Source organism: Oncorhynchus mykiss, chromosome 11, assembly GCF_057628025.1.
Source record: "Oncorhynchus mykiss isolate SJ-2025 chromosome 11, ASM5762802v1, whole genome shotgun sequence".
Classification (NCBI taxonomy): domain Eukaryota; kingdom Metazoa; phylum Chordata; class Actinopteri; order Salmoniformes; family Salmonidae; genus Oncorhynchus; species Oncorhynchus mykiss.
Genome location: NC_143032.1, coordinates 79,119,945 through 79,139,362, shown reverse-complemented (window position 1 = coordinate 79,139,362; position 19,418 = coordinate 79,119,945). Strand labels below are relative to the sequence as shown.

The 19,418-nt window shown below is 41.9% G+C and overlaps 1 protein-coding gene across 1 annotated transcript; it reads right to left on the bottom strand.

The window, feature by feature from the left end:
• Positions 1-625: 625 nt before the first annotated feature.
• On the bottom strand, positions 626-12,549 carry LOC110536417 (ectoderm-neural cortex protein 1). Its single transcript, XM_021622182.3, has 4 exons — positions 12,216-12,549; positions 10,315-10,542; positions 8,266-9,853; positions 626-2,282 (listed from the first exon to the last, which is right to left on the bottom strand). Exons 2-3 carry the CDS (start codon positions 10,534-10,536, stop codon positions 8,300-8,302), a joined length of 1,776 nt encoding a protein of 591 aa, XP_021477857.2. The 5' UTR covers positions 10,537-10,542; positions 12,216-12,549; the 3' UTR covers positions 626-2,282; positions 8,266-8,299.
• Between the last annotated feature and the right edge of the window lie 6,869 nt (positions 12,550-19,418).

Sequence of the window (19,418 nt, the reverse complement as noted above, 5' to 3'; positions counted from 1 at the left end):
TGGGTAGGGTAACTAACTCGGTTATTGGGTAGGGTAACTAATTGGGTTAGTGGGTAGGGTAACTAACTGGGTTATTGGGTAGGGTAACTAACTGGGTTAGTGGGTAGGGTAACTAACTGGGTTAGTGGGTAGGGTAACTGGGTTATTGGGTAGGGTAACTAACTGGGTTATTGGGTAGGGTAACTAACTGGGTTATTGGGTAGGGTAACTGGGTTAGTGGGTAGGGTAACTAACTGGGTTATTGGGTAGGGTGAGATTGAGTGTCTTCAGACTTTTTGACAAGATGCAGACTGTTAGAATCTAGATTCAGGCTCATGGATTTCAATAACAAGCCATGTCAACTGCATATCAACGTGAACCCAGCCCGTAGTAGGAACGTGCTGGAGAGGGGTGTGATCACAGAAATACCAAGCTGAAACACACTGCAACACAGAGACAGTGAAACAGGACAGTGAAACAGAGCGAAGCATTAGGCTCCCCAGTTAAAGATGCCATGCGCAGTACATTTCAGGCTGAACCATTCTCCCTGGGTCACAATTTGTTTGGCACATCGTATTCCTAATACTTTTAACACTCAGCCTTTAGAATGATTACGTTGTTATGGTTACAGTAGGACATCAGAGAGTTTTTATTTTTTGTGTACTTTAATAACAAGACGTGTCTTTATTATGGTGAGATCTTAAAACATCTCATAGCCTTTATGTTCTAGAGACAGTGAGCCAACCACTGAACTGGAGAGCAACCTGCACACCAAAGACTATGGTAGCGTCTGAAATGGAACCCTATTCCCTATATAGTGCACTACTGTAGACCAGAGCCCTATTCCCTATATAGTGCACTACTATAGACCAGAGCCCTATTCCCTATATAGTGCACTACTATAGACCAGAGCCCTATTCCCTATATAGTGCACTACTATAGACCAGAGCCCTATTCCCTATATAGTGCACTACTATAGACCAGAGCCCTATTCCCTATATAGTGCACTACTATAGACCAGAGCCCTATTCCCTACATAGTGCACTACTATAGACCAGAACCCTATGCCCTATATAGTGGGCAGTTTTTGACATAGAGCTCTGGTCAATAGTAGTGCACTATATAGGGAATAGGGCTCTGGTCTATAGTAGTGCACTATATAGGGAATAGGGTTCCATTTGTTGCTTAGCTAAACCTACAATATCTCTTCAGGGTCTCCATTTTATTTGGCAAGCCTCCAGTTAAATTAAAAGCAGAGGAAGCTCCTCTTCTACCATGTCTACAAGGAATGGGGATACTCCCAGATCAGAGGCATACATGTGCAAACAATTATTCAATCTCGAAGCAGTAAAATCACACACACAAAAAAATACCGTAGAAAAAGGCAACATAGTGACATAATTTTGTTACAGAATACAAGCAGCGAAAAAAAAAAAAAAAACAATAAATTAAATAATCATCCAGTTCAAACAATAGAATTAGTCCCTGCGTAAGGTAAATAACCCTTACCTTATAAATTACACAGAAAGAACATTTTCAGTACATTTCTCCTACATGACCTGCCAGGGATTGTGAGGTTCCTCTCTGGTTCTACTTTCCTCCTCTTTTACTGGTCTTGTCCCACAGTTGCATGTCAGTAACAACACAGTCGATTTCTGATCTCTCCACTGCCACATGTGCATTTTTTTGGCATGTCTTTAACCACGAGTCCTTATGGGTTATTTTGAAGTCCAAAAACAAGTGGAATTCACTTACATTTTAGCAGACGCCCTTATCCAGAGAGACTTACAGGAGCAATCGGGATTAAGTGCCTTGCTCAAGGGCACGTAGACAGATTTTTCACCTAGTCTACCCACCTCACTTGTGAGAATCCACGTGACATCGGCTGCATTTACAGTCAGCCCAATTCTTATTCTCTTTCCATTAATTGGTATTTTGACCAAATCAGATCAGCTCTTTTGACAATAATTGCACAAAAGACCAGAATTGTGTAAACCTGTGTAAACACTGTCTAAGTGGCATGATTGCTCCAAATACACTAGGCCCACAACATATTAGGAATGATTGAGTTATTGAATAGTCTTTAAAGTCAAATAAGGATATACAAATGAAGGAATATAAAGTAGAGATATATTATATTCATCCTTCGTGTAAACACCACAGGTTTCTTTACTCCGATAAGATAGTCCACCTGCCTGCAGTCCTTCATGTTAAACAGTAAAGCTTTCTTGCCATCCTCACGTTGAATATCTGGCACCTTCACAGTCTTTAATCGAATAGATAATCCAGTATAGCGACGAGGCCTAGAGAGACAAGAGAAAATCAAGGTCAGGCAAATCAAAGTGGGTTTTTTTTTTATAGAGTAAAGGTCATCATTTAATTTAATTACACTTCTTCAACATAACAGTTGTAGGTGAGTTCACCTATTCACATTCCTAGCCTTCTCATTGTTTCCAAGAGGTGAGTCAATGTAAGACCAGAGGCAGACAAACCATCTACTAACCATCTATATGTCTGATTGAATTATTGTGAGAGCTTGATTAAACAGTATTCACACATAAATCACACAATGTGAGCTTGATTAAACAATATTCCCACCTAAATAACACCTACAGTATCTACAGTATGTTTTGCTTCCACATAGAAGGTTAAAGCAAGGATAATTAGAGAATAACAAAGGACAAGATTGAAGTCAAAAAATCTTTTCAAATTCAGGATGTTTAATAGTCAGGGTTGTACAGGGTTGCATGTGTGATTGCAGGATACAGTGAGAATCTTTGACTTTGAGCTCCAACATGCAGGACTAAGTGAAGTCTTAAGCTGGTGATGGAGAGACTACAGAGAGAATTAAAATTAAGAGAAAAGGACTTGTTTCAATCTGTAGTTCTGAAGATCTGCGTTGTAGCGCGATTGACATTTAAAGGAAATGTTCCTGCGACAGCGGAGAATTGCATTCTCCGTAAATGCTGCACATGTCTGCTCAATTGGAATTTACCTTCAAATTTCAATCGCACTATAACGCTGAACATCAACGCTACGGATTGAATCGAACCCTACAAAGGAAAGAAAAGGGAGAGAGAAAGAGTGAGAGAGAGAGAGAGAGAGAGAGAGAGTTAAAGAGGGAGAGAGAGAGAGATGAGAGAGGGAGAGAGAGAAAGATAAAGAGAGAGGGAGAGAGAGAGAGAGATAAAGAGGGAGAGAGAGAGGGAGAGAGAGATAAAGAGGGAGAGAGAAAGAGGGAGAGAGAGAGAGATAAAGAGGGAGGGAGAGAGATAGAGGGAGAGAGAGATAAAGAGGGAGAGAGAGATAAAGAGGGAGAGAGAGAGATAAAGAGGGAGAGAGAGAGATAAAGAGGGAGAGAGAGATAAAGAGGGCGAGAGAGATAAAGAGGGAGAGAGAGAGATAAAGAGGGAAAGAGGGAGAGAGAGAGAGATAAAGAGGGAGAGAGAGAGAGAGAGATAAAGAGAGAGAGAGAGATAGAGGGAGAGAGAGATAAAGAGGGAGAGAGAGAGATAAAGAGGGAGAGATAAAGAGGGAGAGAGAAAGAGGGAGAGAGAGAGGGAGAGAGAGAGAGATAAAGAGAGAGAGATACAGAGAGAGAGAGAGAGAGAGAGAGAGAGAGAGAGAGAGAGAGAGAGAGAGAGAGAGAGAGAGAGAGAGAGAGAGAGAGAGAGAGAGGGAGAGAGAGAGAGAGAGAGAGGGAGAGAGGCTTTCCCCCACCACTCCAACATGTACTGCCTTAGCTACCTAGGTGGGCAACATTCCACAGGCTGCACATTGCACATCATGTTGCTATGGAGTTCCCAATGAAAAAACCTGGAAAAAGGTATGGAGCACTTATGGACTTCCCACGGATGGACTCAGCTTAACAGATCTGGTTGAATGGGAGAAATTGCTCCTGTAAGTCTCTCTGGATAAGGGCGTCTGCTAAAATGTAAGTGAATTCCACTTGTTTTTGGACTTCAAAATAACCCATAAGGACTCATGGTTAGAGACATGCCAAAAAATGCACATGTGGCAGTGGATATATCTGTTATTCTTTTCCTATTGATTATATTTCTGAACGACCTCTTGGGTATGTTATGAAACAAAATGTTGGTTCCTATGAACTTTACTTTAAAACAGATTTAATGTCGGCAGTGGTTGATAGTGTCTAGAGTTGTATTACAACACATACCATTTACTGGAAGTAGGTTTCTTGGAATGGAGACTTTTCATTAAACCACCTCCATCTTCCATTGTGGGAAAGGCCAGGGACAACAGTCATTAATCTGTAAGAGTGTAAGCCCTGTCTGAGCTGGGGCAAGGTGGGAGTGGACGACCGACTAAGATATATGTAATTGTTTTTAAAAAAGATCATTTTTGCAAAAAAATAAATATTTTAATACCCCTTGAAGCATCAAAAATATATATGAAAAAAAAATGTATTAAGAATGTTTGGGGGGCCCTTACTGCTATTAGCCCATACAAAAATCTAAAGGAACTTTGTTCTGAAGTGTCTGTCCTATACCTGAGAGATAAAAGAAAGACTGGGAAACATATTTTTGGAACTAAAAGATCTGCCTAAGCCGGGGAAGGGGGGGTTCTACCAAGCTATATGGAATTGTTTTCAGAAGGTCATACTGAGGATTATTTACGAAATAATGAAAAGGTGGTGGGTGCATATGTATTCTCCCCCTTTGCTATGAAGCCTCTAAATAAGATCTGGTGCAACCAATTACCTTCAGAAGTCATAATTAGTTAAATAAAGTCCACCTGTGTGAAATCTAAGTGTCACATGATCTGTCACATGATCTCGGTATATATACACCTGTTCTGAAAGGCCCCAGAGTCTGCAACACCACTAAGCAAGGGGCACCACCAAGCAAGCGGCACTATCAAGACCAAGGAGCTCTCCAAACAGGTCAGGGATAAAGTTGTGGAGAAGTACAGATCAGGGTTGGGTTATAAAAATATTTGAAACTTTGAACATCGCATTATTAAAAAATTGAAAGAATATGGCACCACACAACCTGCCAAAAGAAGGTCACCAACCAAAACTCATGGACCATGCAAGGCGGGCATTAATCAGAGAGGCAACAAAGAGACCAAAGATAACCCTGAAGGAGCTGCAAAGATCCACAGCGGAGATTGGAGTATCTGTCCATAGGACCACTTTAAGCCGCACACTCCACAGAGCTGAGCTTTACGGAAGAAGCGGCCAGAAAAAAGCCATTGCTTAAAGAGAGAAATAAGCAAACACATTTGGTGTTCACCAAAAGGCCTGTGGGAGACTCCCCAAACATATGGAAGAAGGTACTCTGGTCAGAAGAGACTAAAATTAAGCTTTTTGGCCATCAAGGAAAACGCTATATCTGGCTCAAACTCAACACCGTTCATCACCCCGAGAACACCATCCCCACAGTGAAACATGGTGGTGGCAGCATCATGCTGTGGGGATGTTTTTCATCAGCAGAGACTGGCTAACTGGTCAGAATCGTAGGAATGATGGATGGCACTAAATACAGGGAAATTCTTGAGGGAAACCTGTTTCAGTCTTCCAGAGATTTGAGACTGGGATGGAGGTTCACCTTCCAGCAGGACAATGACCCTAAGCATACTACTAAAGCAACACTCGAGTGGTTTAAGGGGATACATTTACATGTGTTGCAATGGCCTAGTCAAAGCCCAGACCTCAATCCAATAGAGAATCTGTGGTATGACAAAGATTGTTGTACACCAGCAGAACCCATCCATCTTGAGGCAGTTTTGCCTTGAAGAATGGGCAAAGATCCCAGTGGCTAAATGTGTCAAGCTTATAGAAACACACCCCAAGTGACTTGCAAATGTAACTGCTGCAAAAGGTGGCTCTACAAAGTATTCACTTGGGGGGATGAATAGTTATGCGTGCTCAAGTTCTGTTTTTTTGTCTTGTTTCTTGTTTGTGTCACTATAAAAAATATTTTGCATCTTCAAAGTGGTAAGTATGTTGAGTAAATCAAATGATACAAACCCCCAAATAATCCATTTTAATTACAGGTTGTAAGGAAACATAATAGGAAAAATGCCAAGGGGAGTGAATACTTTCGCAAATCACTGTACGTGTTCATGAGAGTCTCACTTTTACACAGAGGGGTCATAATTAGTGTGTAGCCCAAACTGTTCAAACTGACGCTACAGACAGAAGTTGGCAGATCGACTGTACTGACTTCAGACGAGTCCCAAGACGGTTGTGGAGGTCATAGAGAAAAACAGATATCTCTAGCTTAAACTAGATTAGGGCTCCCGAGTGCTGCAGCGGTCTAAGGCACTGCATCTCAGTGCATGAGGTGTCACTACAGTCCCTGGTTCGAATTCAGGCTGTATCACATCCAGCCATGATTAGGGAGTTCCATAGGGCGGCACACAATTGGTCCAGGTTTGGCCGGGGTAGGCAGTCATTGTAAATAAGAATTTGTTCTTAACTGGCTTACCTAGTTACATTTAAAAAAAATAGATAATAATTAAACTAACTGATTTTAATGAGGATTTTTTTAATATGCTAATTAGATTTCCATGGGGGCGTGGACATCGACCTTAGGGGGTCAGTCAATGACCACTGACAAGCATTCCAGGCCTGCGCTGCCTATCACCACCATGTCCCTTTATCCCAATTCTAATCAAACAGGTTGGACAATAGAGAGCTGTATGGTAAGAGAGAGAGAGAGAGAAAGAGAGAGAAGCATTCCTTAGAAGACAAAGACCACCACTCCACTCCCCTCTGCTTTCTATCAGACCAGAGCTATGACCCTCCCCCTCCCCTTCCACACACACCACAGTGCAAGCCCATGGGTTTCAGCCCACCCAGGCCTTTCAAACAGACATCAGGCTTCTACTTCAATAAACAATGTGGGCCACCACCATAGACTTCCCATCTAAACTTCTCTACCTAGTCCCACTGGACTGACCTAGCACAAATCACTGCCTCCACACGTCCCTCCCACTCTACCTGCTCTTCCCACTCATAACAACATCTGGGTAAACAAATGTTCCTGGGTCTACTCTCAAAACAACATCTGGGTAGGCTAATGCTCCTGGGTCTACTCTCATAACAACATCTGGGTAGGCTAATGCTCCTGGGTCTACTCTCAAAACAACATCTGGGTAGGCTAATGCTCCTGGGTCTACTCTCATAACAACATCTGGGTAGGCTAATGCTCCTGGGTCTACTCTCATAACAACATCTGGGTAGGCTAATGCTCCTGGGTCTACTCTCATAACAACATCTGGGTAGGCTAATGCGCCTGGGTCTACTCTCATAACAACATCTGGGTAGGCTAATGCTCCTGGGTCGACTCTCATAACATCTGAGTAGACTAATATTCCTGGGTCTACTCTCAAAACAATATCTGGGTAGGCTAATGCTCCTGGGTCTACTCTCATAACAATATCTGGGTAGGCTAATGCTCCTGGGTCTACTCTCATAACAAAATCTGGGTAGGCTAATGCTCCTGGGTCTACTCTCATAACAATATCTGGGTAGGCTAATGCTCCTGGGTCTACTCTCATAACAATATCTGGGTAGGCTAATGCTCCTGGGTCTACTCTCATAACAACATCTGGGTAGGCTAATGCTCCTGGGTCTACTCTCATAACAACATCTGGGTAAGCTAATGCTCCTGGGTCTACTCTCAAAACAACATCTAGGTAGACTAATGTTCCTGGGTCGACTCTCATAACATCTGAGTAGATTAATATTCCTGGGTCTACTCTCATAACAACATCTGGGTAGACTAATATTCCTGGGTCGACTCTCATAACATCTGAGTAGACTAATATTCCTGGGTCTACTCTCAAAATAACATCTGGGTAGACTAATGCTCCTGGGTCTACTCTCATAACAACATCTGGGTAGGCTAATGTTCCTGGGTCTACTCTCATAACAACATCTGGGTAGGCTAATGCTCCTGGGTCGACTCTCGTGGCTGCAGTCTATCACCCTATTAGGAGACACCTCTGTATTCCTGCATTATCATCTAATATTATAATAATATAGTAATGATAGAGAATTGGTTGTTTTTAAATGCGTCCAATTACTTATTAGTAGTTATTAATTTATTCATATTTGAATAGTGGATGACTATTTAGCTCTGTGCTATGATTTAGAAAGATATATGAGTTGTGAGGCAGGAGGACTGCTGTGGTGTTTCTGGCTGAATATCAGTCCTCATTCCAATATTGTACTTGTCCGAGACAAACAGACAATCGGACAAACGGACAACCGTTACCGTGGAGCCAAGAATATTTATCATCCATCATTCCACTCACCGTGAGGCCGATGCTCGACGTTGAGTCTGAGTCCTCAGTCTGGGAGGTGTTTCCAGGTGGAGACGAATGCTGTGGGGATGAGTGAGTAGGGTACGGTAGTGATGCTGTTCCACGCGTCCAGTGTTGGATCGTAACAGTCCAGAGTCTTACACCGCTGAGTGCCAAAGTAGCCTCCCACCACATACAGTTTGTTACCTGATGCCACTGCCTGGCAGCTCATCCTCTTGGCTGTCACATCTGCTACTTTAGTCCATTGGTAACTGTCGCTGTTGAACTTATAGGCAGAGCACGCCGAGAACTCTGTGTCGCCGCCCATCACAAAGATCTGGTTGTTGAGGACGGCGGCGGCCGTGTATCGCCAGGGCTGTGGGCAGGAGGCAGGGACAGACCACCTATTCTCCTGTGGGTCGTAGAGCTGCACCTTGGGTAATTTGTCGTGGGTGACGCTGGTTCCTCCAAAGGCGAAGAGTTTGAGTTTGACACTGACCACCGCCGCGTTGCTCACGCCCTCCCTCAGCGGCGCCACCATGCACCACTTGTTGGCAACCGGGTCGTACTTCTCAACCTGTTTGAGTGACCCAGAGGGCGAGGCGGGGAGACAGCCTGTACCCGCTGTGTGTCCTCCAACCACGTAGAGGCAGTTTTTGAGCTCGGCCGATCCGTGGCCGAAGCGGGCGATGATCATAGGCGCCGCCTTGGACCATTCCTCGCGGGACGTATCGTAGACCCAAACATCTTTGGACACACCGTTCTCTGAGCCCCTCCCGCCGGTCACGTAGACCTTACAGCTGATGGCGCAAGCGCTGAACTCCTTCCTGGGGCTGGGGATGTCGGCCTTGGGTATGATCTCCTTGGCCTTCTGGTCTACCAGGTACAGCTTGTCACACATGAATGTCTGTCCTCCCAAGAGGAACAGGGCATGGCTGGTCTTCCTGGGCCTGGCCAGGGGACTGTTGACCACACCATCGTTCTGGAGGATCCTGAGTTTATAGCGTATGGCCTCGTCCACCAGCTCCTTGCTCTTCGTCTGGGCATTGATTAGCTCCTCTGTGGACACGTTCTCCATGAGGAAGATGGTGGGGAGGAGGGCCAGGCGGACCGTCCTCAGCAGCTCGGGGAGGTGGCAGTGCCTCCTCTCCAGGTCATAGTTGACCCAGTTGAGGGCGGCCTCGTAGACCAGCCTCTCGTCCTCCGTCTCTAACTCTTCATGGGACAGCAGCGTCACCACCATGTCCTTGGGCAGCTGAAGGAAGTCCTCCGTCTTGCAGATGGTGGGGAAGTTGCTGAGGCACATGCTCCAGGAGAGCTCGGACAGCTTGGTGCACTGGTGGGCGTCGGACAGCAGCAGCATGCCCAGGCAATTGGACGTAGCCAAGTTCCGCTCCAGAAACTCAGCGCAGGCGTCCCGGATGTCCTGGAACTCCAGCATGTCTCCGGCCTCCAGGAGGGACTCTGCATTCTCCTCGTTGATCACCACCCGGGAGGTGTAGGCATAGTCTAGTAAGAGCTCCAGGACCTCTGGGTGGATGGAGTCCCTGAAGTCCACCTCGCTGGCCTGGCTCTCCCGGAGACCTCCGCTGAACATAGCCTGGAACAAAGAGAGTGGGACACCAAGAGTTAGCTTGTTAGCAGTAGCATTGTTAGCATTGGTATGGCGGTAAACGTGTCATATTTTCCTATTGGAGATGATCACAGTGATAGAGATGATAATCATGTTGCAAGGTGATTTGTACAGATGTAGTATCTTAACTTGATCATTCTGTTGTCGACGCAGGAAATTCAAATGAGACTTGTGAATAACGTACATTCACTGAAAAGCCTTTCTTTCACTAGAGCTCACACCTAAACTATAGCCTACTGTAGCCTATCAAAACTAATTTCCTGTTAGAAATTATCACTTATTTGTTTTATTCATTAAATCCTCCTCCTGCAGGATTATTTTACTCCTGCGATGAAATTGGTCAAATTAAGATCCTACATCTGTACATCAGTCAGTCAGCAGTCATCTGCAAAATCACCTGCAACGTTGAACAAGCCCAGTGTCTTTACCTGGAAGTAGCGACTGCATGCAGCCAGCACAGCACGGTGGCAGGGGAAGGAGCGTCTCCCAGCGTGGAGGAGGACATCGGTGAAGAGCTGCTGCTGCCGGAGCGCGTTGAGGTGCGTAAGGACGCTGTCCGCGTACGATGACTTGTGAAACAGGAAGATGTTCATGGACGCTGAGCTGAGGCAGGATTTGCGGTTCTCATGCGCGCAGACGGACATTTTCATTGGATCCTTCGAGATGAGGGAGGGAGAAGAAGAACGAGTCAAACGTAAATGAGACTGATATCTAGTCCTTAACGACAATACTAAAAGCTGCATGAACTACCTGCACTGAAATGCCTCTATACTGTTATTTTAATCTTTGTTGCACAACTCTGATCTTGAGTGCTTAGACAGATGACATTTTATTACCTGCTTTTAACACAGAAGACCAATAGCTCATACGCTAGGTCAGTGGTTCACAACCTTTCTTGGTTACTGTACCACCAAGTAGGTTTTTCTCTGCCCAGACTACCCTTGAAGCACCCCCCTCATGTGCATTTTACCAGTCTCGTAACCCTATGGTCTCGTAAGCATTCTCAAGTAGGGAAGGGGATAGATACCTAGTCAGTTGCACAACTGAATGCATTCAACCATTTAACATTTAGCATTTAACCCCTCTGAACCAGAGAGGTGCAGGAGAACAGTTGTTGTTGGGCAATAACTGCCTTGCTCAAGGGCAGAAAGGACACATTTTTTTCCGCGTTGCCTGTGCAGGGATTCAAACCAGCAACTTTATGGTTACTATAGCACAACAGCTTTAACAGCTAGGCTACTCGTGGATAGGCGAAGTACCCCCAGGGATGCTAGTACTGCTGGTTGAGAACCACTGCAGTAGGCTAAATGCACTCACACACAATGGAAAATCTTTATTGTCAGCTCCTGTCTTGAATGCATTAGTAAGCCTTCTCTGCCAGAGACAATGGCATCTTGACTTTGAGTGATGTCATACAAGCCAAACTCCTGACGTTTTTTTTCTCTAAAAAACATACAGCCTTCCTAAATTACAAACAGCTGTGTGCCTCTGAGGCAACTCCAACTCCCCAACTCTGTCTGTTAGCTGTTGACTGTATCCCAATGGCTTTATTGTTTTCAGACTTGATTTTGTGCTGAATTACTGCAAAATAGCTTTATAAGCAATATTAGTGGAATGAACATGTGAAGAACAAACTAGCTGTAGGGAGAGGACAAGGTTTCAGCCAAACTCTTAAAGCCATTAACCAGCAGCTAAGACTTATTTTCAATGACAGATTGATTAGACTACAAATACCCTGGGGATAGATAACTAGACAATGCATCTTCTGTATTTGCTAGTTACCACATTATGGAGAGAACTGTAATCAGCCTAATATTCACATTACCAGGACCACGGAAGTTACTAGGCTATATCAGTGTAATCCATACGCTTTCCAGGCAATAAGTATGGTCTCATACAAGTTGAAGCTCAAGGCTGTTTTGACCACAGAGATCCCATGAATCAGCTTTATATGTAATGCCATGTTGTTGACAACACTGATATTAATACGATGTAGGTATTTTAAAAAGTTATTACAGCTGTTATCAAAGTGTTATTACATGTAAACGTCTCTGAATCTCCAGTCGCAGCCTTAATGTAGCTGTGGTATGAAAGACGTGGTGTGGGAAAATATTACCGTCACACAACAACACTGAACTGTAGTAATTCGCCCTCAAAACTGGAGTGCTTTCAAATGTACAGTATATCCACAATATTACAACAACAACAACAAAATGAAATGCATCACACCAACAAGTGGTTGTAGACCCCTGAATTTCATAGTATCTTATTTTCACAACAATACTGATCACTGCAGATCTTCAGATGATAATAGTAGATGGACATTTACCTCTGACTGACTAAGAGCATGACACTCCGGTCCAGTGAGAACCACGATGCTCTCGAGACCGATATGTTCCTCTCCTCTTGAAAAAGATAGAAAGTTGCACTGCTTACACTCCAAAAAAAAGCGTAATCTGCCGCTTCCCTACTGTAGTCTCTCTCGATGCGTGATCTCGTTCATTGAAACGAATGAGATATTAGTTTTCTTCGGTTATAATACACATTATGAGATCTGAAAGGCAAGTTAAGAGGAATGTCGCCAGTCTTGCATTAGAATGTCTTTCGCTTTGACTCAGCGAGAGGTAAGAGCTCTGGAAAGAAAGAAGATGGTTTTAAAGCGTGATGTGGGAGGGGCAATGTTCAAGAAAGAGGGTGGGGTATGCAAACTAGTAGTGCTTTTTAAATGTGGTCCCTCACTAACCCGTCCTTCCTTCCTGATCCTGAAGAGTTACAGGGTGTGCAGTCTTTGGTTCCACATCTATGCTCTAAAACACCTGATTAAAATAACCATGAAGACTTTGATTAGCCGAGTCAGCTGTTTTAGTGCTGGGTTAGAACAAGGCCTGCATGCCATAGTTTTCCAAGACAAAAGGTTGTTGCAAAGGCTTTGAAATAATTCACCACACATTATCTAGCTATACGACAAAAAGTATTCTAATTTACCTTAAAATACCAATTGCTGTACTGATGCCCACCATTGACACTCATTGCTGCTATGCCTACTCGTTGACTGTAGGCATAGCTTTCCGCTGTTTTGTTCAAGCACATCCATTAAATAGTGAATAGCACCACCTGTTGTTGGAAAGTAGTCTCAATCCCGGTATTCATTCTGTCAAGCAGTAATATGAGATCCTTTCTGCGTCCACAGAAAACCTCTGGCAACACTTAATAATATATTTGATGAATAATCGTTAATACAATATTTATAAATGATTAATAAATAGGTATTTCATTATTTGTGAAGATTTATAAACATCTATAATGTCTTATTCGTTTATTATTATGAGGCTATATTGAAAAGTTTATCCAAGCCTCTCATGTCTTCGTATTTATGGGTATGAAAACCGTCCATGACTCGTACTCTAAACCTGTCCTTCCTTGCTGACTCTCCTTGGGTTTTCTGAAAGGGGCATTAAATAAAATGTATTCTTATTGTTTATTGAAATTATAGCATTTTAGCATTTCAATAGTTATGTGGCATGCAGGCATCACCAGTCTGTAAATTAATTGTCATAATTACTCTCCCAACAAAACCATTTTTGGCAAAGTCTCAAACAATACCCCCCTTGATGTATCTCACCTCACAACTCTTCATAAAATATTAGTATTCAACAACAATTGAATTGGAAACTCCTGTCTGATTCATGCAGATTGTGCCCTAAATGACACCCTATTCCAGCCATCATCAACTAAATTCAGTCCCGGGACGAGTTTTTGTTGAGCGGATGGTCAGGGGGCCAGAACATAATTACACATCATTTGTAGACTGCAAATTGACCGCAAGAAGCCCGAACATATATAATATTAGACTCAAATATAATCACTTCGAACCTTGATTACATTTATATACGATCATATATATTTCATATTTATATACGTGGGAATACATTGGAACATATTTTTGTTTTTAGTATTTTATATCCAACAATTTAAATATATATATATATTTATTTATTTATTTATTTATTTTTTATTTTTTTTATTTTTTTTATTTTTTTTTATTTAAAAAAAAAAAAAATTTAAACTTGGTGGGCCACCAGTTGGGGAAACCTGTCCTATTCCCTACATTGGGGTGGCAGGTAGCCTAGTGGTTAGAGTGTTGGATTAGCAACCGGAAGGTTGCAAGGTCAAATCCCTGAGCTGACAAAGTAAAAAATATGTAATTCTACCCCTGAACAAGGCAGTTAACCCACTGTTCCTAGGCTGTCATTGAAAATAAGAATTTGTTGTTAACTGACTTGCCTAGTTAAAAAAAAAAAAGGTAAAATCCCCCCAAAAATAGTGCACTACTTTCAACCAGAGCCCTATAAGTCCTGGACACAGTGCAAGAGTACCATTTAACATGATGTTCTGATCAGTGAAGCATCCCTCTTTTGATGTGGCAACAGAGTATGTATTGTGGTGAGTGTTTCTTTGATCCCTTGGCAAAATGTTGTTCCACTTATAGCAGATGCTTTTATCCAAAGTGAAGTACAGAGCAGGGTGCTGTTAGTGCATACATTATTTACATGTGATCCCTGCTGGAATTGAACCAACGACTCTTGAAAGAAGTGTTATGCAACAAACTCCACTTATGAGGGAACGTTGTTTTTTTAAACTCCTATTTCATTGTGAAGATGTATCCACTGCTCCTACAGTTGAGCAGCAAAACACCTTTCCTGGGGGTTAGGGAGTAAAGGTGTATCAAGACTGCCCAAATGTGCCTAATTTGTTTATTAATAACTTTTCATGTTCAAAACTGTGCTCAAACAATAGCATGGTATTCTTTCACTATAAAAGCTACTGTAAATTGGACAGTGTTGTTAGATTAACAAGAATTTAAGCCTTCTGCCAAAATATCAGATATGTCTACGTCCTGGGAAATGTTCTTGTTACTAACAACCTCATGCTAATTGCTTTAGCCTACGTTAGCTCAACTGTCCCGCAGGGGACCCACCAATCCTGAAGAAGTTTTAATTCTGCAGAAATCTACCCTAAAGCAGTATCCACACCCATCGGATGTAGTGACCATAATATGGTAGCCATATCTAGGAAAACCAAAGTTCCAAAGGCTGGATCTAATATAGTGTACAGTATAAGAGGTCATTCAAGAGGTTTTGTAGTGATTCCTATGTTGAAGATGTAAAGCATATTTGTTGGTCTATGGTGTGTAATGAGGATCAACCAGACGCTGCACTTGACACATTTATGAAATTGCTTATTCCAGTTACTAATAAGCATGCACCCATTAACACAATGACAATAAAAACAGTTAAATCCCCTTGGATTGATGAGGAATTGAACAATTATATGGTTGAGAGGGATGAGGCTAAAGGAATGTTGGGCAATATTGGGCAAATAGGTTCCGTCCTTCATTGAATCAGATGGCTCATTCATCACAAATCCCACTGATATTGCCAACTACTTTAATGTTTTTTTTAAATGGCAAGGGTAACAAAATTAGGCAGGACAACAATAAACTCTGAACCTACACATCCATTCATAACTCACCAAATTATGAAAGACAAGCATTATAATTTTGAATTCCGTAAAGGGAGTTTTTTGAAGAGGTGAAAAAAAAGTATTGTTGTCTATCAACAATGACAAGCCACCTAGCTCTGAGAAAATGAATGGAAAAATATTGAGGATGATAGCGGACTATATTGCCACTCCTATTTGCCATCTCTTCGGTCTAAGCCTACAGGAAAGTGTGTGCCCTCAGGCCTGGAGGGAAGCAAAAGTCATGCCGCTACCCAAGAATAGCAAAGTACTCTTTACTGGTTCAAACTGCCGACCAATCAGCCTGCTACCATCCCTTAGTAAAAGTTTAGACAAAATTGTGTTGGACCAGATACAATGCTATTTCACAGTAAACAAATGAACATCTGACTTGCAGATATGGGATATACACATTTTTAAATAAATTATAATCATAGTGTATTTATTGTCCTATCACCATGGAACGGTCCCCAACCCTTACACTAAGGAGAAGTCCTTATCTGTTTTTATGGGCCAACTGTAAGTAGTCTTTACTCGCCAAATCAGAAAATGTAATGTGATCAGAGACCTACTAGAGCAGCCCCCTCAAGGTTCTGAGCCTGCTTGGCAGGGTCTGACTGCACAGAGATGCTTGGGAATATGGTCACAACGGGGGGCCAGCGTGTGTGTGTTTCAGGGGAAGGGGGTGTAACTGATCTCCGTCACCTAGGACTTGACCATGGTTAATCAAATCTCCCATTTTTTGCTCAATTTTGCAGGCCTTCTCAAACAGCTATAACTGTATATGCATTAGTAAATCAAGTCCTTTCTTGAGTTGGACTCTGGGATGGAACAACTGTTGAGCAACTGAGTGTGTGGTTGTTTGTGGGGGAAAGTGTTTGTGTGCGTATGTGTGTATGTATTGAATTTAATTGCTGCTAGGAGTACAACTGTTGCTAGGGAGTACAACTGTTGCTAGGGATTAAAGATGTTAGGGACAATATAGGATGAATCACAATAATTGTTTGCAAAAATAATAATTGCTTGCCAAAAACATCCTTTTTGTAATGACAATCATGGTTAGAGGTAACAATCCTGCCTACATTTTCACGAATATTATTTGTTAATTAGGGAAATTAAAATAAGCAGGATTTTTAATATATTTTTTATATTTTTAATATATTTTTTAATACCTAATACTATAATACAAATCGAGGTGAGGGCAATGGAAACGGACGGACGGACGGACGGACGGACGGACGGACGGAGACAGACAGACAGACAGACAGACAGACAGACAGACAGACAGACAGACAGACAGACAGACAGACAGACAGACAGACAGACAGACAGACAGACAGACAGACAGACAGACAGACAGACAGACAGACAGACAGACAGACAGACAGACAGACAGACAGACAGACAGACAGACAGACAGACAGACAGACAGACAGACAGACAGACAGACAGACAGACAGACAGACAGACAGACAGACAGACAGACAGACAGACAGACAGACAGACAGACAGACAGATAGATAGATCGCAATAGAAACTGTGCCATAGAGGTTCAGAATAAGTTACAGGAAAAACAAAAGAAATTGAGGAACTTATTCAAGAAAGATCAAGTGTAATATATTATAAAAATAAAGCAAACTGGATGGAATATGGGGGAAAATGCACCAAATCCTAATTTAATCTTCAACATAGAAGTGCTACCATTTTTTTTTACTGAAACTTGATGCAAATGACTGTCACTCATGATTCACCAAACAATATTTTGAAAGAGGAAGTAAAGTACTTTAAGCATATGTTTTCATTTCAGTGTCCTCCATCTCCACTAACCGAAGCTAGTTGTTTAGATTTCTTTTCTATCAACAATGTAAAATTAACAGCTGTACAGATAGACTCATGTGAAGGCCAAAATACAGAGGAGAAACCTCTTGATGCAATTAAAGCCTTTAAGTCTGGGAAAACTCCAGGGCTGGATGGCATACCAGTGGAGGTTTTTGATATACTCAGAGGACTGTTATTAGCATGTTTTCACCACTCCTATATAAACTGTAGATTATCAGACACTCAACAAGGTCTGATTTCATTATTACTGAAACAGGATCCAAGTGGTAAATATAAAGATCCAGTCCATTTAAAAAAATGGAGTCCTCTTATACTTAAGTGTTGGGATGCAAAAATTCTAGCAAAATGCTTAGCACATATAATTAAAAAGTTATTGTCGGGTATTATTAATCTTAATCTTATCTTTGCATGGACGATACACTGGCGATAATATAATACACGTACTGGAAACAATAGAACACTATGAAAAATCTGGGAAACCAGGCCTGGTATTCATAGCTGACTTTGAAAAGGCCTTTGAATATTTCAATTTTGGAGAATCTCTTATAAAATGGGTTAAAGTTATAAAGTTATATGTGTAAAATAGTAAATAATGTCTACTTGTCAGAAAGTTTTAAATTGTCAAGAGGAGATAAACAAGGTTGCCCACTATTGGCATATCTATTTATTATGGCCATCGAAATGTTAGCTGTTAAAATCAGATATAACAATAATATTAAGTGGTTAGAAATCCATGGTTTAAAAACCAAGCTGTCATTGTACGCTGATGATTTATGTTTTCTTTTAAATCCACAATTTGGATCCCTCCACAGCCTCATAGTTGTGGTCAGTAGTTTTATGGTTGTGGTCAGTAGTTATGTTTAGGAGTTGTGTTCATGAGTTGTGGTGAGTAATTGTGGTCAGTAGTTATGGTCTGTAGTTGTGTTGTGGTAAGTAGTTGTGGTCAGTAGTTGGGTGGTTGTGATCAGTAGTTGTGGTCAGTAATTGTGGTCAGTAGTTATGTTTAATAGTTGTGTGGTTGTTGTCAGTAGTTGTATGGTTGTAGTCAGTAATTGTGGCCTGTAGTTATGTTTAATAGTTGTGTGGTTCAGTAGTTGTGTGGTCAGTAGTTGTGTGGTTGTTTTAAGTGTCTAAACTACAGTTGTTGCATGTCAAAACTGAAAGAAATGTGATGAGAAGTGATCAGGTGAAATATTAAGTGATTGAACGGAGACAGGTTTGCTCTATCCAGCCAGAGCAGCAATATCAAAGTACAGCCACCCTTCTCTTTACACAGACAGACAAACCAGCCAGTTGAGTTATTTAGAGCACGGGTCACGATCCAGAGGAGGACAAAGCTAGTGATCATTAGAAGTCTTCTCTGTATCATTCCAGGTCGTCCAAACCAGGGTAGCATTAAAAAAAAATGAGGGCTCGCTGTTCGGTCCAAAACAGATTCACAAATCATGGGAATTTATTGCCCATGAAGAAGTTGTCTCCCTCTGAGGCATGTGTCGCTAGGCAACAGTTGCCTTGGCAACCCGGCTCCCTCCTTGGCTAAAGCCAGTGTGAGACACATGCTAACAAACATTTGTGCCATGAAAGTAAATACTGCACATTGACCCACAAAAAGTATTTGCTAGATTCCTGATAGTGTGTTAGACAAAGCAAGGAAAGTGAACTTCAAAACGTGATGTAGTTTTATTGGAATTTGTTGGTAAGTATTGTATCTGCTAGCTTCTGACATGACTTACTGCATCGATAAAGAAAGCAGTTGACGGATTGCTAAAACAGCTTTCCCATTGATTACTTATTGGAAGTGATGTCATAATGGGGCCTTTAGAATGCTGAAAAAATCCCATGAAAGTGAATGAAGATTGACAAAAAAAAACCAAAAAGCTTAACAGTTTAAAACGTATAAAAGATGTAAAAAAATATATAAAAAAGTTATGTAAGAAACTCAATCCACACCAGTCTACACATTCGTAAATTTGAACAGCATTTCTAGATGAAACGGTGTAAGAGGAGTAGCATTCAAAACATTAACAATAAGAAGTATGTTTAGTATTTAAAAGTGGGGACTCTTGCTTTGCAAGCCCCATTAATTATGAAAGTCGTTTTTTGTTGTTGGAGCACGTGCTCCCTGAAAGGTCTGTACATGGCCTTGTAACACGGCCAGAAAGGAAATATAAAA